Source organism: Urocampus carinirostris, chromosome 11 (genome assembly GCF_059441175.1).
Source record: "Urocampus carinirostris isolate Australia breed hairy pipefish chromosome 11, RoL_Ucar_1.0, whole genome shotgun sequence".
Taxonomy (NCBI): domain Eukaryota; kingdom Metazoa; phylum Chordata; class Actinopteri; order Syngnathiformes; family Syngnathidae; genus Urocampus; species Urocampus carinirostris.
The window spans coordinates 27,158,937-27,175,451 of NC_142359.1; the positions used below are offsets into that span (position 1 = coordinate 27,158,937).

A 16,515-nucleotide genomic window follows, 5' to 3' on the forward strand; every position below is an offset into this window, starting at 1 on the left:
CTTGGGACTATGGTTGCTCACTGTAGTTTCAAGCGCTGCTCACCGACTTTGTGTGAACGCTCAGACCCGTGGAAAATTAGAGGGAACATTGACCATGAGATGAACGTTTATTCTTTTAAATACTCGTAGGTCAATAAATTTGCATTGATTTGACATAATATGAGCCTCACCTAGAATGAGATGACATCATTTTAGTCCATCATGCTCGATTGGAACCCAAAGACTTCGCAATAACAGGTTCATACTTAGAAATGCATGCATGAAAAACTAACAAGTTAAATGCCATTGATTGCGGGAGACGTCAAACTTCCATTTCCATAAGTGAGTTAATAGTGTATATCAGGAGTCACCAACCGTTTTGAAGCTGAGAGCTACTTTTTGTTTCTGATTGGTACAAATGGTTACCATTTCTAAAAGAACAAATTCTGTTATGACCATTTTCTTACTATGTTATTACCAGTTGTAATTATTAGAATTTCAAGGTAGGGTGCGTAATTTAAGGTCTCCTTAAAATGTTGACAGTATAATATATTCTCTATAATTTCCCCCATGTTCCGGTCCGGAGTCTTCGCTCTGAAAATGCTGGTCTACTAGTGATCCCAAGAGCAAAAAAAGAGATCCGCTGGCTCGAGAGCATTCTCCATTCGGGCCCTGGTGCTGTGGAATGCTCTTTCCCCTGAGATTCGATTTGCAACCTTAGTGGACATTTTTAAATCTAGGTTTAATCACACTTCTATTCTATTGCATATTAATAACCAATAATTTATGTTGACAATATCTGCGTATTATTTGTTATTGCAACATCCATTGCAGCCTGGTCATCCTGGAAGGGGAATGACCTCATGTGCGGTCCCTTCTCAAGGTTACTTGATTTTCCTCATGTTGAGGTTTTTGAGTTTTTCCCTTGCCCTCACGTGGGTTTTAGAGCAGGGGATGGTGTCATAATAGTCTGTGGTTTGGATTAATCTGTGGTCTGTGCAGCCCTCTGAGACTGTTTGTGATTAAGGGCGTCACAAATAAACATGACTTGACTTGTATGTGTTAACAATGCCAAGCTGTTCGAGCCGAGGAACACAGGTAAGTAAGGGAGTTAGGTAGGAGGAATTTGGGAGGGGTGGAAATCGGAGAGTAACTTGTTCCTAGCTACCCAACATTTTTGTTCTGTAACATTAAAATAGTGAAAGTAATAAAAGGCCTGTTTCAAGTACAGTCCAATTGGCAAGCCAAAAAGGTGAAAAAAAGACAACTTTATTTGAGCGCATCTAAGAAAGGCATGCAAGGCCCATTTCAAATACAGTCAAAACGCTAACTCAAACCCCTAAAAAGATGAAAAAACGAAAACTATTTTGGAGAACGTCCAAGAAACATACAAAACTGCACGTGCAACTAAGGGACTTGACAGAGGCTGCAAAGATAACACAGGCCAGAAGATGGCGTAGCCTAATAAGAAACCTGCACCTTTGTGTCAACAACTAAAACAAAAAATGTCAGTTCGATATCAAATTTACAATAAAACCCCAGTGGAAATCTCATATCGAGTAAGCAGGGTTAGGGAGTAAAGAAATACATGTAACTGTGATATGTAATCAGGATATTTAAAAAACAAAAACGTATTCCTTTACAGTTTGAGACAAAAATACCAGGTACAATTAGTTAAAATAAGAATAAATTTGCAGGATAACAATTTTATTTAAAACTACATTTACATACAGATAATGTGCTGAAAGACAAATTGTGTCCAAATTTCCATCACTGACACAAGAGAAAGAGAGAGAGATTTGGTTTACACACGACATGCGCAAGGCAGCTAGGCAGCAAAGTTGCTTGCTAGTGATGCGTTCAGGGACATTTAAATCAAATTGATTATCTTCTCTCTGTATTTTACAGTTAATTGTTGTTCACAATTCATTTTTATCAGTGTATTGTTATGTAGTGAGAATGATTTACTTTGCCTAGTAAATGTAAATACTTTCAGGAGGTTCTCCACTTCAAACAAGTCAAAATGTTTGTTGGAACTTTAGAAAGAGAGCAATTTGAGTGATCAAAATAATATTGGGCTCTAAATTCCCTCCGAATGTAAATTAAAACAGCATATATTAGCCATGAGGAAAAAACTCGGACAAACAGGCTCAGGGAGAGCTTCTTCCCCTGGGCCATCACAACCCTAAACGAACACACAGACCTGTGAAAATATATCTTGCGACTATTTATTTATTTATTATTTTCTTTATTTATTTTTCCAAAACATGACTGAAAAAATATATATACTTTTGCACGAAACTAAAATAATGATAAAAAGGAAAATAAATAGAATAAAAGGGTGCCGCTTAATGTTATTGCACCTATTTTTATTGCACTATTGTTACCATGCACAATTTTTCATTGCATTACAAATATAATTATAACTTAGGCCAGTTTTCTTAAGCGCTATGTTCGAATGATTTATTTATTTGGCCTAGTCACCCTCTTAATCTTTTATCTCTTCAAATATATCTCTATATCATATGTTTTACCCCGGAGGAACTCATCTAATCTCGTTGCATACATTGTTTGACAACTGTGATATCAACAATAAAACCAAACTCTAATTCCAAATTTTTATTTGTGCACTTGTTTGTAAGACTACATGCAACTACCTGAGCTTGAAGGTTACACAGTTAATAATAGATTAAACAAAGTATAGTAGTGTTGTCTATGTTCTGTTTTTTTATATTATTTTAGCAGATTTGGTTTTGGAGTAATCCTAACGAAATCTAAAGCAAACCAGTTACTTCAATATCATAGTATTCGGAGAATGTTACTGATTACATCTTTTAACAGGTAACTAATAACTATATCGGATTCCATTTTTAAAGTAACCCTCCCAACCCTGCTGGTGTGTTATTTTCAGAATCTGTTGGCAGGGTACTTAGGCGTTCTACATTACTACGTTAAAGACCGCTGGTCTAGGAACGGCAATTCACCAAGTAACTTGTGTTAAATTACTGTCTCAAAAAGCCCATATGTTTGAGTCCTCAGTTGAATTGTACAGACACAATAACCTTACATTTACGAGAGATAATTTCCTTTCCCTTTTTTTTTTCAAATGAGCGGATCGCATCCAAGTTTCCCCGCCAGTTAACCGTGCAAAAGTCGCTCGTGTCGCTCTGTTTGGCGCGAGAGCTGACAGCAGGAGATTTGGTAACAATACATATGTAATTGCTTTGGCTGCTCTGCATCCTTTATCTTCCAGTGGCTTGCTGCAGCTGTATTTCAAAGCACGCTCCCCTAAGACTCAACAACCCCAAAGCCACCCCACCCACCCCTCAAACACCCCAAGTTGCCCTGCCCCCTTCCGACAACTTCTACAAAACACGTTAGTCTGACACTTCATGTGTGCCGATGTCCAAAGCAACTGGACTGATGGCCCGAGATACCAATGTCAGGTCATTAGCGCGGTCGGCCTGCAAAGCGCCGGTGCCTTTTTCTGTGATTGCCAATAAAAAGAATATTGTTCGCGTTTCCAGAACCACCCCCCCCCCAGCACCTCACCCCCCGCTCTTATGTCGAACAGCGCATTTGCCTAATGCTTCTTCTTGACGTGAAGAGAACTGACAGCGTTTCCTCCATCTCGCCTCCCTCATCTTGCTCTTTTACACGTCAGGTCATCATTGGTCCCCGACCGCTCGGTTTCTGATCGCAAAGAGTCAGTGGAAATCTACTTTTTTTCTCCCCGAAGGGGTTGAAAGAAAATATGGAGTAAGGGCTGGGGAAATTGATCCCATTTCATTCATAAATTCACCATTTTAAAATTTGACTCATGTGATACTCTGGTACTTGACATATAATCCGTTCCGGAGCGGTGTTTGAACAAGGAATTGTTTAAGTATTAATTTTTTTTTCCATACGACGCAATGTTATTTTTTTTTTTTCATTCCGACGTGATTCAAAATAACCTTGGTATTAATTTAGACAGAGTTTTTCCCAACAAATCCCGGTTGGATCTATAGTAAGGCTGATTTTAGTGAGTGACATGAATGAAATAATCCTTTATTTACATGTGTCAAAATCATTTATTCATAAATGCATATTGGTGCTAATTTAAAAAAAAAAACATATCTTCATTTGTTTTTCTTCTGGCTTAAATGCATTGTGGAAAAAAATGCAAAACATATTTAAGATATGCGAAAAAAAAAGAGATACGTCTTTTTGAAAAGCTAGCAATGATATGAGAAAAATTGGATAGGTCTACATCATCTTTTACCTAGTTTATTGCAAAAGCAATGGCTTTGACACTATCAGTAGAAATAAAAATAATATTTTTTTTCCTCCTTGCCGTTTTGCCAATCAGAATGCAGGAAACAATTTTGTGATAAAAAACCGTGAAGCACCGAGAACGTAAAGGTGAACAGCGTTATTGCTGGGATTACTGTATGTATATATATATATATATATATATATATATATATATATATATATATATTTGGTTTGGTGACCCTTGAATCAAATATTGCCATTTTCGTTACATCCCTACTTATTAGATCAAGATAATTTTAATCAGGAATGTTGTAGCCACCATAGTTGTCACTGCTACTTTAAATTATACCAGTAAATATTTTACAGCATTGCCGTGAAATAGGAAAAATAGAAAAAAAGACTTACAGCATTAAGTTTGTGATTTTTTTTTTTACACTAGCATTGTTTTTTTAAAATTATAGTTTTTTTAATAATGTACCATTTACACCATAATAATAATTTAATATTATTTTTCTGCTTAAGGAATCAGTTAATAGAATTCCTGCTGAATTGTTTGTGATAATCACTAAATCACAGACTTAAGGTAAAATTGCCTGCTGGGTGTTGAGCATTCCAGGAGGGCAGTTAAGGAAACTAATAAGGACAAAGACCACACACAAAAAATGTTTAAAATGAAAGTGTGTGTTCTACTTAACACACAATTTGACTTCTGGCTTCACCCACCTACCATTAAAGTGGTTCTGGAAGCTTTTATTCGCTAATGAGTCCATCCATTAAAATGATTAAAAACCCTCCTACATTGTCATACGTATTCATAAATTCATTCCAGCAAACCAAGCGGGGGGTGAAAAAAAAATCAATTTCATGCTTGAGGTTATTTTTCTCATTTGCAGAGAATTTGCTACCTGCAGTGCACCACCATGGGACCGGCGTCCGGAGGGTTACAGGCTTTCACTCGTCTCAAGAAGGCCAGGAAAGGCGTGGGATGTTCCGGCACCCCGTGGTCCGGCCAGGCCGTGAACTGGAACTGCCGGACCTCCCGTTTTTCACTGGAGCCGTTCTACAAAATAAAAGCAGATCAGAGAATGCTTCTCGGCTGAGGATGGCGACAGTCTTACTTTGAACAATGCAAAGGTCCTGACGCAGTACGTAGCCAACTCCACTGTGTCCAGGAGAGAGACTTGAATGAGACCATATGTCTCTGTGGCTCTGGTAGGCCAGTACTGGTCGCATTTGACCTAATGGAAAAGTCACTTGATTAGAAGACGCTGTATGGAACTACAGTAAAACCTTTGTCGGGATCCTTGTCAGTACAATGAACAGTTATTGAACTGAAACATTACGGATTATTGCTATCTAACTGTATATGTTTCCACGCATTCCAATAAAAATATGCAAATACCAAATGTGTCGAATTTCAAATTGAAAATACATTGCTTATATGCACATGAAATAGAATCAACAAAATTTGCATGAGCAGATAGAGCCACCCAACTCAGGCTCTCAGGTATGGTCTGCCAAACTCAATCTTTGCAAGTCAGACTATCTCTCCGACTCGGGTCCTTTGCCTGACCCCCTATTTCAGCCTCAATCCACAATGGCGCTGGGCTCTGCCGTGTACTCATGCTCCCCATTGCCTGAACTTTTCTCTCTGCTTATTTAATTGGCACCATCCCAATTGTGTATGGAGGGACCATATCTCATTATATTGTGATTTAGTGCATAGTATTACCCTTTTCTCTGAAATAATGTGTTAAAAGAAAGGGGAATGAAATTACAAAAACAGTGAAAACAACAATAAGGTTTACTCGTCTCTGTCATTGAAGGACAGCATGACGGTACAGTAAACACAAGTGATGCAATATATATTGTAAAATGTGAATCTGAAGAAGACAGCCCTAATCTGAATTTCAGAAACTGAACCAAGCTTTTTTAGTCCTTCTTAGTCCTGATCATCCCCCCAAAATAATTTAGGTGATTTAGGATCTGGTGTCAGTTTTGTCTTGGTGTCGATAGTGAAATTGACATTAGGATATCCATAGCAGAAAAATGGCGACGCAATAATTTCCTTCTTCAACTTGATTCAACTTTTCCTTCCCCATCTTAATAACTACCTTGGGACTTGTTATCCCTAACTAAAAAAAGCAATACATCCCAATCAATTATCAACATGTGTTGTCAGATAGTAAAACTCCAAATAATGTTATTCAAGTAGCCAAGATAGCCGCTCATCCAACTCGGCTACACGTTCGGCTGTGTAAACCTAACTCATTTGTTGGGGGTGAATACCAAAACAGTTCCAATAAGGTCGTTCAAGTACCGAGGCATCACTCTATTTGACAATTTACTAATTCAGGAAACTGAGGCAAGAAATTAAGAAGTTTAATTGCATTCACTCAATGTTACAACTTTTCCCAATCCTCCCCTTTGATCAACTTGATCCCTTAACCCTTACCCTAGTCGTGGCAGATGGCTTGTTGGACGTCTTTATAAATATTCAGGAATGCACTGTTTCCCCAAAAAAAAAGGAACATTCCCAAAAATAACTTTTGTGGGACCTAAACGCACTAAATCAAAATCTCAATGTGTCGTGAGACTTGCAATGCTCTCAAAATAATGCTACCTGGCCAGCAAGAGTAGCCAATACAGCTGCTCATCTCACTCGGCCATGCGTTCGTTCTAGGGTTTGTTCAAGTCTGATATTTTTTATCCCCCACCAGAGGAAAAATAGTGTACATTTTTGGGGGTTGAACACCAATTTCATCAAACATAGTTGGGTTTGCCTCAAAGTTGGACTTGTGTCTTACTCTGGATCGTTCCTCCAGTTTGGTCATCATGACGACAATGGCGCTCCGCTGCTCCCAGACCATTCGCCAGAATTCTCCAAAGGTTTCGGGCAGGGAGCCTTGCGTGGCGATGTATGCGTTCTGCTTCCTGTAACCGTCCACATAGTTGGCGTTGATGTAGTCACTTCCTGGGATGCCTGCAAGAAGGTCGGTTTGAATTAAAACAAACAGAGGGGTACCTTGGATTTCCAGCCCCTCTGACCCTGGCCAAATTGATCCCCTCGGCTAAAATTCTCAATCAAGATTTGCCTTCACTCTTTACTGAATTTCAGCCTTTAAATGTCCCGAGGCGAGATCGTTTTTAGGTACACATTCACGTCCGGGTCGCCCCAAACCACATGGGTCTACACGAAATGGAACTAATCTCGCAATTTATGATCATCTAAAATAAAGTAAAAGTGCAGATATGAGCAGTAAGGAAAATGTCTAAAGTGATAAAAGGGCTTTGCGTTTAAAGGCAGTCATGGCTGTATTGAAAAGTTTACGCAGAGAGCTGGTATTCATAATATTAGAAGTATTATTCAGCTTGTGTGTTTTTGGTGTCCTGAAGAGTTAAAAAAGAACACACACAAGACTAGAGTGAGGCAAAAGTTAACAAAGTGTCTAAAATTATGGACCAAGCAGCTAAGATAGTTTATTCTCAAGGGCCATCAAAATAAAACTAATAATTATTCTGTTATTACAACGAGGAATATTAGGAGGATGATAATGATGAATAGTATTATAACGGTTATGTACCTAATATTGTTATTATTATTAAGAAGCCTTGTACAGTCAACAGATAGGTCAAAGTAATAAAAAGCTTGTTAATGTATTGTATTGTTAAGTATTATCAGGACTATTGTTTTTGTTGTTGTTGTTGTTATTGTTTTTATTAATATTAGCATTTTCAACCATATGACCTTTCTTATTATTATTGTTGAACCTTGTTATTGTTATTATATTGCTTTCACCATTGTATTATACAAATTTAATACAATCTTGATCTATATTCATAAACACAACAATGAGACCAATAAATATGTTGGTGATGATGGTGAAAACTAAAATACTAACTAAATGGAGATACAATCACATTAAGATAATTTTTAATAAGAACACAAAACAAACATTTCTGCACAACATAAAGTTAGGGCAGACGAGTGGGAGCTTTGATATATTTACAAATACATGTACATTCATACATCCATATTTATATATACATATGTATAAATAAATAATTCAATTTGTTGATAATGGTACGAAACAATACAGTAACATCTGGTGCTCAAATATTGTTCTTTCAATAAATGGGACATTTCTTGGGTCATGTTATCACAGCAGATCTTAAGGATCTGTTATATGTCCTCAACTATTTATATGATAATACATTCTATATTAAAGTTTAATTTGTTGATAATGCCCCCCCTAAGTGGCAAAATTGCTGTGCAGCAAAACAAGCCTCCCTCTGCTTATTTTAAATGAAAGGCAGGGTTTTTTTCTATTTTTTTCTTTCTCTAATCCAGTGCAAAGAGACAGAGCTGACAGGCAGTCAATGCTTCAGGACTGGCAGTTTCGGGGCTCGGCGCACACATGCTCTACCAAGATAAGTCTCATCTGCATGGACGCCACGTCTCCGAGAGTTCCCCCCTCCAGTCTAAGTCTCTCTCCTGCCCCTTCTTCCTTCTCTATTATTGGCTTTAATTTCCTCACAGGTAACTTTTACTGCAAGGGTGGGAAAACTACAGCCTGTGGGCCAAAACCAGCTTTTAATCCGGCCCGCCAAACAAAAAAGGTGACATGATTATATATAAAATGTTTATTTAATGTTGATTTGGTTTCACTCTTGTCCCAAGTGTCGCGTACAGCAGTGTTTTTTAACTGGTGCGTCTCAACCCAAAAGTGGGTTGTTTCTTTGTTTTCAGTGGGTCCCTTGGCAAAATTAATGACTTCAAGATCCAATATTCTCGCACAACATTGAAAGCCATAGTGTTACCTGAAAAATATTTAATTATGAAACGATTTAGATGATGACTTGAAAAAAAATTAATCAATCAAATATTGTATGTACTTTAGATAGTTTAGATTTATTGTTTATGTTTGTTTTTAATAAATGGCGTTTTTACAACTAGGATTAACTAAATGATACATTATGTACCTTTGAAGATAATATTATAACCTTAGTAATACATTAATAACACATTTTTTTAAACCTAAATATAAGTAAAAAAAAACGACTTTCAGTGCACCTTATACACAAGGTTTTCCTGTACTATATTATCATATTTGTGCAATGATTGCTCAGTCGCTGACCAAAATCGCAAAATATTGGATGCAATGGGAATTCAACTTAGGGTGCAGAGATGAGGGTGGCAAATCGTAACCACTTGACCACTTGTTATAGATGACATACAAAAAGGCATTTAATTTTATCTTATTATGAAACTATTTTTATTCACAATACTAGAATCAAATGCTCGAGAATGGAGAAAACAGAAAGTCATCCTGAAAGTTATAGATAAACGTGAAAAGGCACAATGTGGTTATCCACACTTTTGTGTATCTGAAAATAAATTTGATTTCGAAGTACATTTTATGTTGGTATTGTGTTCATAGTTTACACTGCCAATAAATGACATAAATCATGGCCTCCCGTATCTAACAACGATTGTCACTTACAATGCTTAGTTAAAACTGTGTAAAAGTGAAACAAAATTATATCTATCTATCTATCTATCTATCTATCTATCTATCTATCTATCTATCTATCTATCTATCTATCTATCTATCTACCTTGGTCATATCCCTCGAGAGAGGTGACCAACAGCAAGACAAATACATACAAAAACAAAGAAAATAAAAAAGGGAAAAAGTAGCAAAAACAAATTCAATAATTCTGAGACCATGGCCAACCCAAATGCCCAAACACCCAAACATGTTAAGCACCTCAGCACCCAAGTTGGTCATGCTTTCGTCCCTCCAGATGAAACGGGACACAAGAAAGCAGGGCCCGACAGCTTCTACTGGTTTACCCCTGCGGCATCATACGGGTGCCCTGCCCATCCCTTAGAGCGCCTCCAAACATCCCACTATCCTTCTACAACACCTCTCCACTCATTCCTATCACCAACAAGAGCTCCTAGCTTCCACTACCTTTAGACCTCTTTCTTGCAGTGCACTCATAACACCATCCATCCACGTCAATCGCGGCCTTCCTCTTGGTCTCCTTCCATTTACTTCTGCTCTGTAGATCCTCTTCAACATTCGTTCCTCGTCCATGCTCTCCATGTGTCCAAACCACCCGATTACTCTGTTATCCACACGCTTGCTAAGTTCCACTACTACTCCAGTTCTGTCTCTCACAATTTCATTTCTCAATAAATCCAATCTTGTCACTCCTAACATACTCCTCAAACACTTCATCTAAAAAACTTTTAATTTCCTTCTCTAATCTGCATTCAGGCTCCAAGTCTCTGCACCATACAACACAGTTGGCACAATCACACTCTCATACAGTCCCCTCTTAACATCCATAACCATACTCTTACCATACCACACACTCTTCCAAACTCCAACCTTCTCAATGTTTCTTCATAATCAGCCACAAGCGCAGTGTCATCTGCAAACAACAACTGACTTACCTGCCACACCGTTCCACTGTTATCCATCCAAAATTATATACCGATTTTTAATAAAAGATTAGAGGTGCGCGTTATACATGAAAGCAACTGATTCTTACTTTATACTATTATGTGATTTAAATGTTTCTATCAGGGGTTCTGAGCTAATTACCAGATGTTTCTCTCCTACGCTATACGTCACTTTCACTTTGTGAACCCCACCTCAAAACTAATTAATGTCGTATTCCGTGGTGTTTGTACTAAAATGAAGAAATGGCGCTTACTCCCAAACTTGCTTTTTGTGATTGCCATCCGCATATGAAATAGAAAACACAATTAGACCTACTGTAAATTCCAATTAAAAATAAGACCTTTTTTTTGCCCATATATTGAATAGACGTTTGTTTACACAAGCAGCTGCATTTCCGCTGCCTGCCAGTCAGGATTTGTATTCATTATGTCATTTGTTCTGTGAGTGAGACGAGAAAAAACATTGGGGGAAAGGATTGAAACTTCAGTACATATGAAATGAAATGAAATGATCTGCATTTATATATCGCTTTTCAAGTCAATGACTTCCCAAAGCGCTTTACAGTGTGCTTCACATTTCCCAATAGCTTGTATTGCAGCCATGTAAGACGCTAACCTGCTTATTGGGAGTATTAGGGGTTCAGTGTCTTACCCAAGGACACTTCGGCATGTAACACGGACAAGCCGGGATTCGAACTGGAATCCCTTCATCCCAAGACGAGCGCTCTACCTCCTGAGCTACTGCCACCCCAAATGTGTTATAAAATGTGTTGACGTGTTATTCATGTGCAAACGCAGTTTTTCCCATGTTGCATGTACAGTAGACATCCGGGATATGAGGACCGTGATCTATGACGTTTTCACTTTAGGGTGTGGAATTGGCCTCTCTTTAGGGGAAATTCCTCACTAAACGAAATTGAAAAATATCGCCCCTGCATTTCAAGACCATTTTCTGGATTCTTTTTCAATCGTTAAAAGGCCAAATTCACCAAACAGCGCGCATTTATTTCCCATTGTTTTGCCTAATTAAGAACTTTTCGTGAGAAGGTGTGGAAAATCATGTTGTTGGCCCCTATATCGCAAAGTTCCCACTATACCACATTAACAAATCATTCATGTTTAAAGTTACATCTCTCAGATGCTTGTTGGCTATCGGTCGAGATTATATACGATTATATACAATTTGCATTACGGCACCATGTAAATGCCGACATCGACATACTACTGGTTGAACTTGCTCGCATCATTCGTTTCCCTTCCTTCATTTAGTTCATAATTTTGTTTTGAGAGGCGGATATACAACACTGTATTTGTTTGTACTGAATGTATCCGATTTGGGTCCCAAGGTTTGCAGTGATTTAAAAGTGGGAAGAAAAACAAATGATAACCATGGAAGCAAAGCTTTTGATTAACAAGAAATATGAAGAAGGCACACAAATTGCTACGCTTGCCATGTTGCATGGCCGTGACTGATCTGACGATCGCGTCTATTATTAAAAATAAGGAAACAATTACAGGGATGTTTTAAAGTCTTTAGGATTTTTAATTCTACACTAGAGTCTATCCTCTTTTGCATACACCCTCAACTCCACTTGACCAGATCAAGTAACGCCACACCAAAGGTAATACAAGTTCATTTTTCCTTTACACTTATATTTATGTTCAATGTTATTTAATCATATACACATGTCTCATACATAAGTAGTACCTATTATATGCTATTTTATTAATTTATTTATATTGTATATTATTTTGTTCTTACCCTTCTGTTAACGTCTGCCCAATACATGTTGTGCATTCTTTATAGTAACGGATGTGAAAATGGGCCAGAGCGCCAGGCTCAGTAAGGTGGGGTAAAACTGCCCGTTTCAAAAAGCCATCTAATTCCTCGCTAGCACTAGCGGCATGAGAGCAAATGACTGTTTACGTGTGAGGAGAGAGAACAGAGAAAACAAAAAAAGGATGACCGATACCATCGATGGCAGAAAGCAGCACTCTGGAGTGGTCGTAGGCGATCACGTTGGCGTAGCGGTTCTTTGGTTTATTCACTTCCAGGTTAGAGTGCTCCCAGGTGAATTGCTGACCGGGGTCAATGGACTGTGGAGGTAAAAGGACATTAGTACAAGCTCAAAAAAAAGAAGAAAAAAACAAAACAATGTGTGACATTATAGGCTATGTTGGGTTGAAAATTAATATACAGAAAACAAATTCACATATTGTAATCCATGGTTTATCACAGTTAATGGGGACGTGACCCCTGTGGGATAGGCGGAAATCTGCCAAGTAGGAATGCCAACACATTTATAGCATGCACTGTACTGGTTTTAGCATGCCGAAATAGTCAACCAGGGATAAAGGGTGACAGCCACATTGGTAAAGTTCATTTTAAGCAGAAAGAACAGGAAAAAAAGAACCTCAACGTCTGACACATATTTGTTCTTTTGGCCTCTACTTCTACCTACATTCAACTGGGGATAATGGAAAATGAAAAAAAAGGGCAGTTCATTTTGTGCGCGCCACAATAACCCTCTTCAGTGGCCGGTACTGAAAAAAATTGCGCTCTGCTGGCCCCTGCTCTTAGCACTAGCAGATAATTCCATTGATCCCAGCGACATGGCTGCAGTTCATTTCGGGTGGAGAGAACAGAAAATAAACTGCCACGGGTGTACACAAATTTGCTCTCTCAGGCCTGTCTCCAGCAGTAGTCAACTGGGGACAATGGATCATTGCCAACACAGTGCAGTTCATTGAATGGCCCTTTTCAGAACTGAAAAAAAATGCGCTTTGCCGGGACTTTGTGCGCAGCAATAGTTACCCAGGGATAATGGAACCCGGCTGCACAGAAATTGTTCATTTCAGGCTGAAAAATAGAGAAAAATATCTGCCATACATGAACACAAATTTGCTCTCTTGAATGGAGGGGCTAAACAGTTAATTATAGGCAGGCCAGGACTGCACACTTTTTGAAAAAAGTGCCTTATCCCGGTCCTTGCTCGCAGCAATATGGGATTTGGGACAACAGATTGTGGCCGCACCAGTGCAGTTCTTATTTAGTGAAAATATCAATGAAAAAGAGTTGCAAAAACTGTGATCTGCTGGCCCCTGCTCACACCAATATTGTATGAGGAATAATGGATGGCGGGATATCTTTTCAACCTGCAATGCACTGAGGCCGCAAAGTACAAAGCGCGGAGTAGCAGGGATTACAGTAATTTTTATCACTTGCTTGAGTGCATCTGACTACACCCTTACTCTGTACTTAGCTTTCAAGAATGCTGGGCCTATGAAGTGCACCAGATTATAAAGGACACTTTTGAATTCCTGCCATTTCTTAGGTGCGGCTTATAGTCTGAAAAACAAGATGATCCGAAATTTCAGATCCATGTCGTCGCTCACCTCGTACTCCTGGGAAAACTTGAGGTTGTCGTTGGCTTTCAAGTGCTCTAGATGCTCTGCCAGGTCCATGACAGGGATTGGGGGATGGTTGGCCATACCTGTAAATCACAAGTACCAAGGAAGAGGTCAGTTCCTTTTTGCGATTCTACCCACGTTACAACTAGTTTAAAAAAAAAGAAAAAGAAAAAAAAAAGGACCCAAGCACTAGCAAACGGATTAGTTCAGCATGAGCAGTGTGAAAGGTCAAACAATTCGATTGAGTTAAGCTAGCCGTGCCATGCTTGAATGGGGACGACATGGATGCCGATCTCCGGAGGAAGCTAGCTCGCTAAGTTAGCATGAGAGGGGAAAAGTCATTAAAAGGGGAGGAACTTGACTTCAGGGGATGATTGATTGATGTTTCTCGCCTGCCATTTTCTTGCCATGACATGGCGTTAACACCATGCGGATTAAATGGGGATAGGAAGTCAGAAAATAAGGGGAAGGCAAGGAGGGGATATTATTCATGGCAAATGCGTAAATGAGGCCGACTAACTTGACAAATGGAGGCTACTTGGGTGACCCGATGAGCGCGCACCTGTGGAGGAAATGGTCGTTAAATAGTGATGTTTACACCAAGCAGAGGAAATAACCAATCGGCTAAGGCGCGTTTTACCATCGGACCCCCAACTCGGCTGATTGGTGAAACGTGATGTGGATACGGTGAAATGATTTCCCAGCCAGCTCAATGGGTTAATCATTAGTTATGTCATGCTAAATCAGGGGTGAGCAAACTACGTGCCAGAGGCTACAACCCCACGTATTTTTTAATCCGGCCTGCCAAACGTCAATCCCCCAAGTGAGAAATGGTGAGAAAAAAAGCACTACTAATAAATATGTCTTGATTGGGGGACACTTTTGTCCCCAGTGTTCTTTGGTGTGTGAGGACATACATGTCGTATAAAGTGAGGCATTGCCCTCCGGAAAGAAACACCTTGGTTGGAGATGATAGAAGGCTTCATTGACTCAGTTCAGGTAGATTAGAAGGGAATTTAGTTTTTATTGTATTTTCCTTACTATAAGGCGCACCTAACCTTAATATTTGGTGCACCATATAGACCCAGAAATACAGTGGATGAAATTTGAACTGCCTGGTAACAATAAATGATACTGCATATAATAACTGTTTTGCCTCTGAGAAACAGTCTTTCAGAAGCCCCTTGTGGTTAACATGTTAATTGTTTGTTGCTTATTTAATTTTAGTGGTGGAAATATGTCATGATGTTAATTCATGTTCTATGAATTGCATTATTGTAATTTAAATGTATTTATTTATTTATTTGTATCCAACCGCTGCTCTCACTGTAGTGCCTTATACAGTATATGAAAACAGATACGACACTACACTTTGGAGGGTGCGACTAATGATTTATTGTGCCTTATTGTGTGGCAAATAAAACATTAAAACAAAACGTACTTCTCACAAAAGTATGTGTATTTGGTGCCACTTTTGTCCCTAGTCTTTTTTGAGTGTCTAGGGATAAATCGGACACCATGGTTTCAGATGAAAGAAGACTTCCTTTACTAAGCTTAAACCGGTTGGCCGGAGATTTCATTATTAGTCATAATGAGGCCAGTCAACAGACTTTTCATGATTTTCACATGTCGTGGGGAAGTCCAGTCTTTACTGAACATCATAAACAAGAGATTAGCAGTGACGATAAAAAAGAGCCTCTGCTACTACCAGTTTAGGAATCGAACACTTCTTTGACATTCCATTCACGTGCAGTGCAATTTGGCAGCATTACCCTCGGCCGCCACAATCGCGTTTTGGCTCATTGCGCGGTTAGCATCCGGCGCCTATTTATCAAGCAGGAGGACTTCATCTGGCACAGACTGCTTCGGGATTCGTTGGGCCGACAGCCAATGATGTTGCTTCATCAAAGCGCCATCTTCCACGTCAGCTCGTATGAAAACATGATAAATTATCCCTGCAGGCTCATTTGGGGATGGAATAAAAGATGATACATCCATGAAAAGCTCTTCAGACCATTACTGGATGTTGCACTATTTTTTGTGGGACCAACATCCAAGTCTCTTCCTGGACCAAACAACCTTTCTGGCAGTTGCAAAAGTACAGGACATACTTAAACAACTAGCGCCTGACAATGCCAAACCGCCTCTTTCCCTCCCTGCCAGCAGCCCTCATCGGGCGTTCTCATCTTCGAGGATGCTCGAGCCGGGGAAGGAAACGGCTCTATCATTGTCACCCGGCACTAGAAATGGAATTTAAGTGGCGAGCTGCGATAGAAACACCCTTTCAAAGCGAGATGAGAGTGGATGGGAAAATGAGGCCCTACTTCCATTAGCTAATGCCCACTTGCGCTGGGGACTCGAATAGTCGAAGAGCAGACGAGCGCCAGCTTCGG

General features: G+C 39.2%; 1 protein-coding gene across 22 annotated transcripts in view; it reads right to left on the reverse strand.

Moving 5' to 3' along the window:
* Positions 1-16,515, reverse strand: part of ptprda (protein tyrosine phosphatase receptor type Da) — a 482,747-nt gene that overhangs the window by 11,093 nt on the left and 455,139 nt on the right. For 11 of the 22 annotated variants that reach the window (XM_088346760.1, XM_088346756.1, XM_088346749.1 and 8 more), the window contains 6 exons: positions 14,643-14,684; positions 14,108-14,205; positions 12,685-12,808; positions 7,044-7,219; positions 5,355-5,474; positions 5,142-5,296 (listed from right to left, as the gene is read on the reverse strand). In XM_088346760.1, coding sequence (XP_088202886.1) covers positions 5,142-5,296; positions 5,355-5,474; positions 7,044-7,219; positions 12,685-12,808; positions 14,108-14,205; positions 14,643-14,684 — 715 coding nt within the window. The remainder of the gene's footprint in view (positions 1-5,141; positions 5,297-5,354; positions 5,475-7,043; positions 7,220-12,684; positions 12,809-14,107; positions 14,206-14,642; positions 14,685-16,515) is intronic. The other 11 variants (XM_088346766.1, XM_088346764.1, XM_088346753.1 and 8 more) reach the window with 1 other exon arrangement.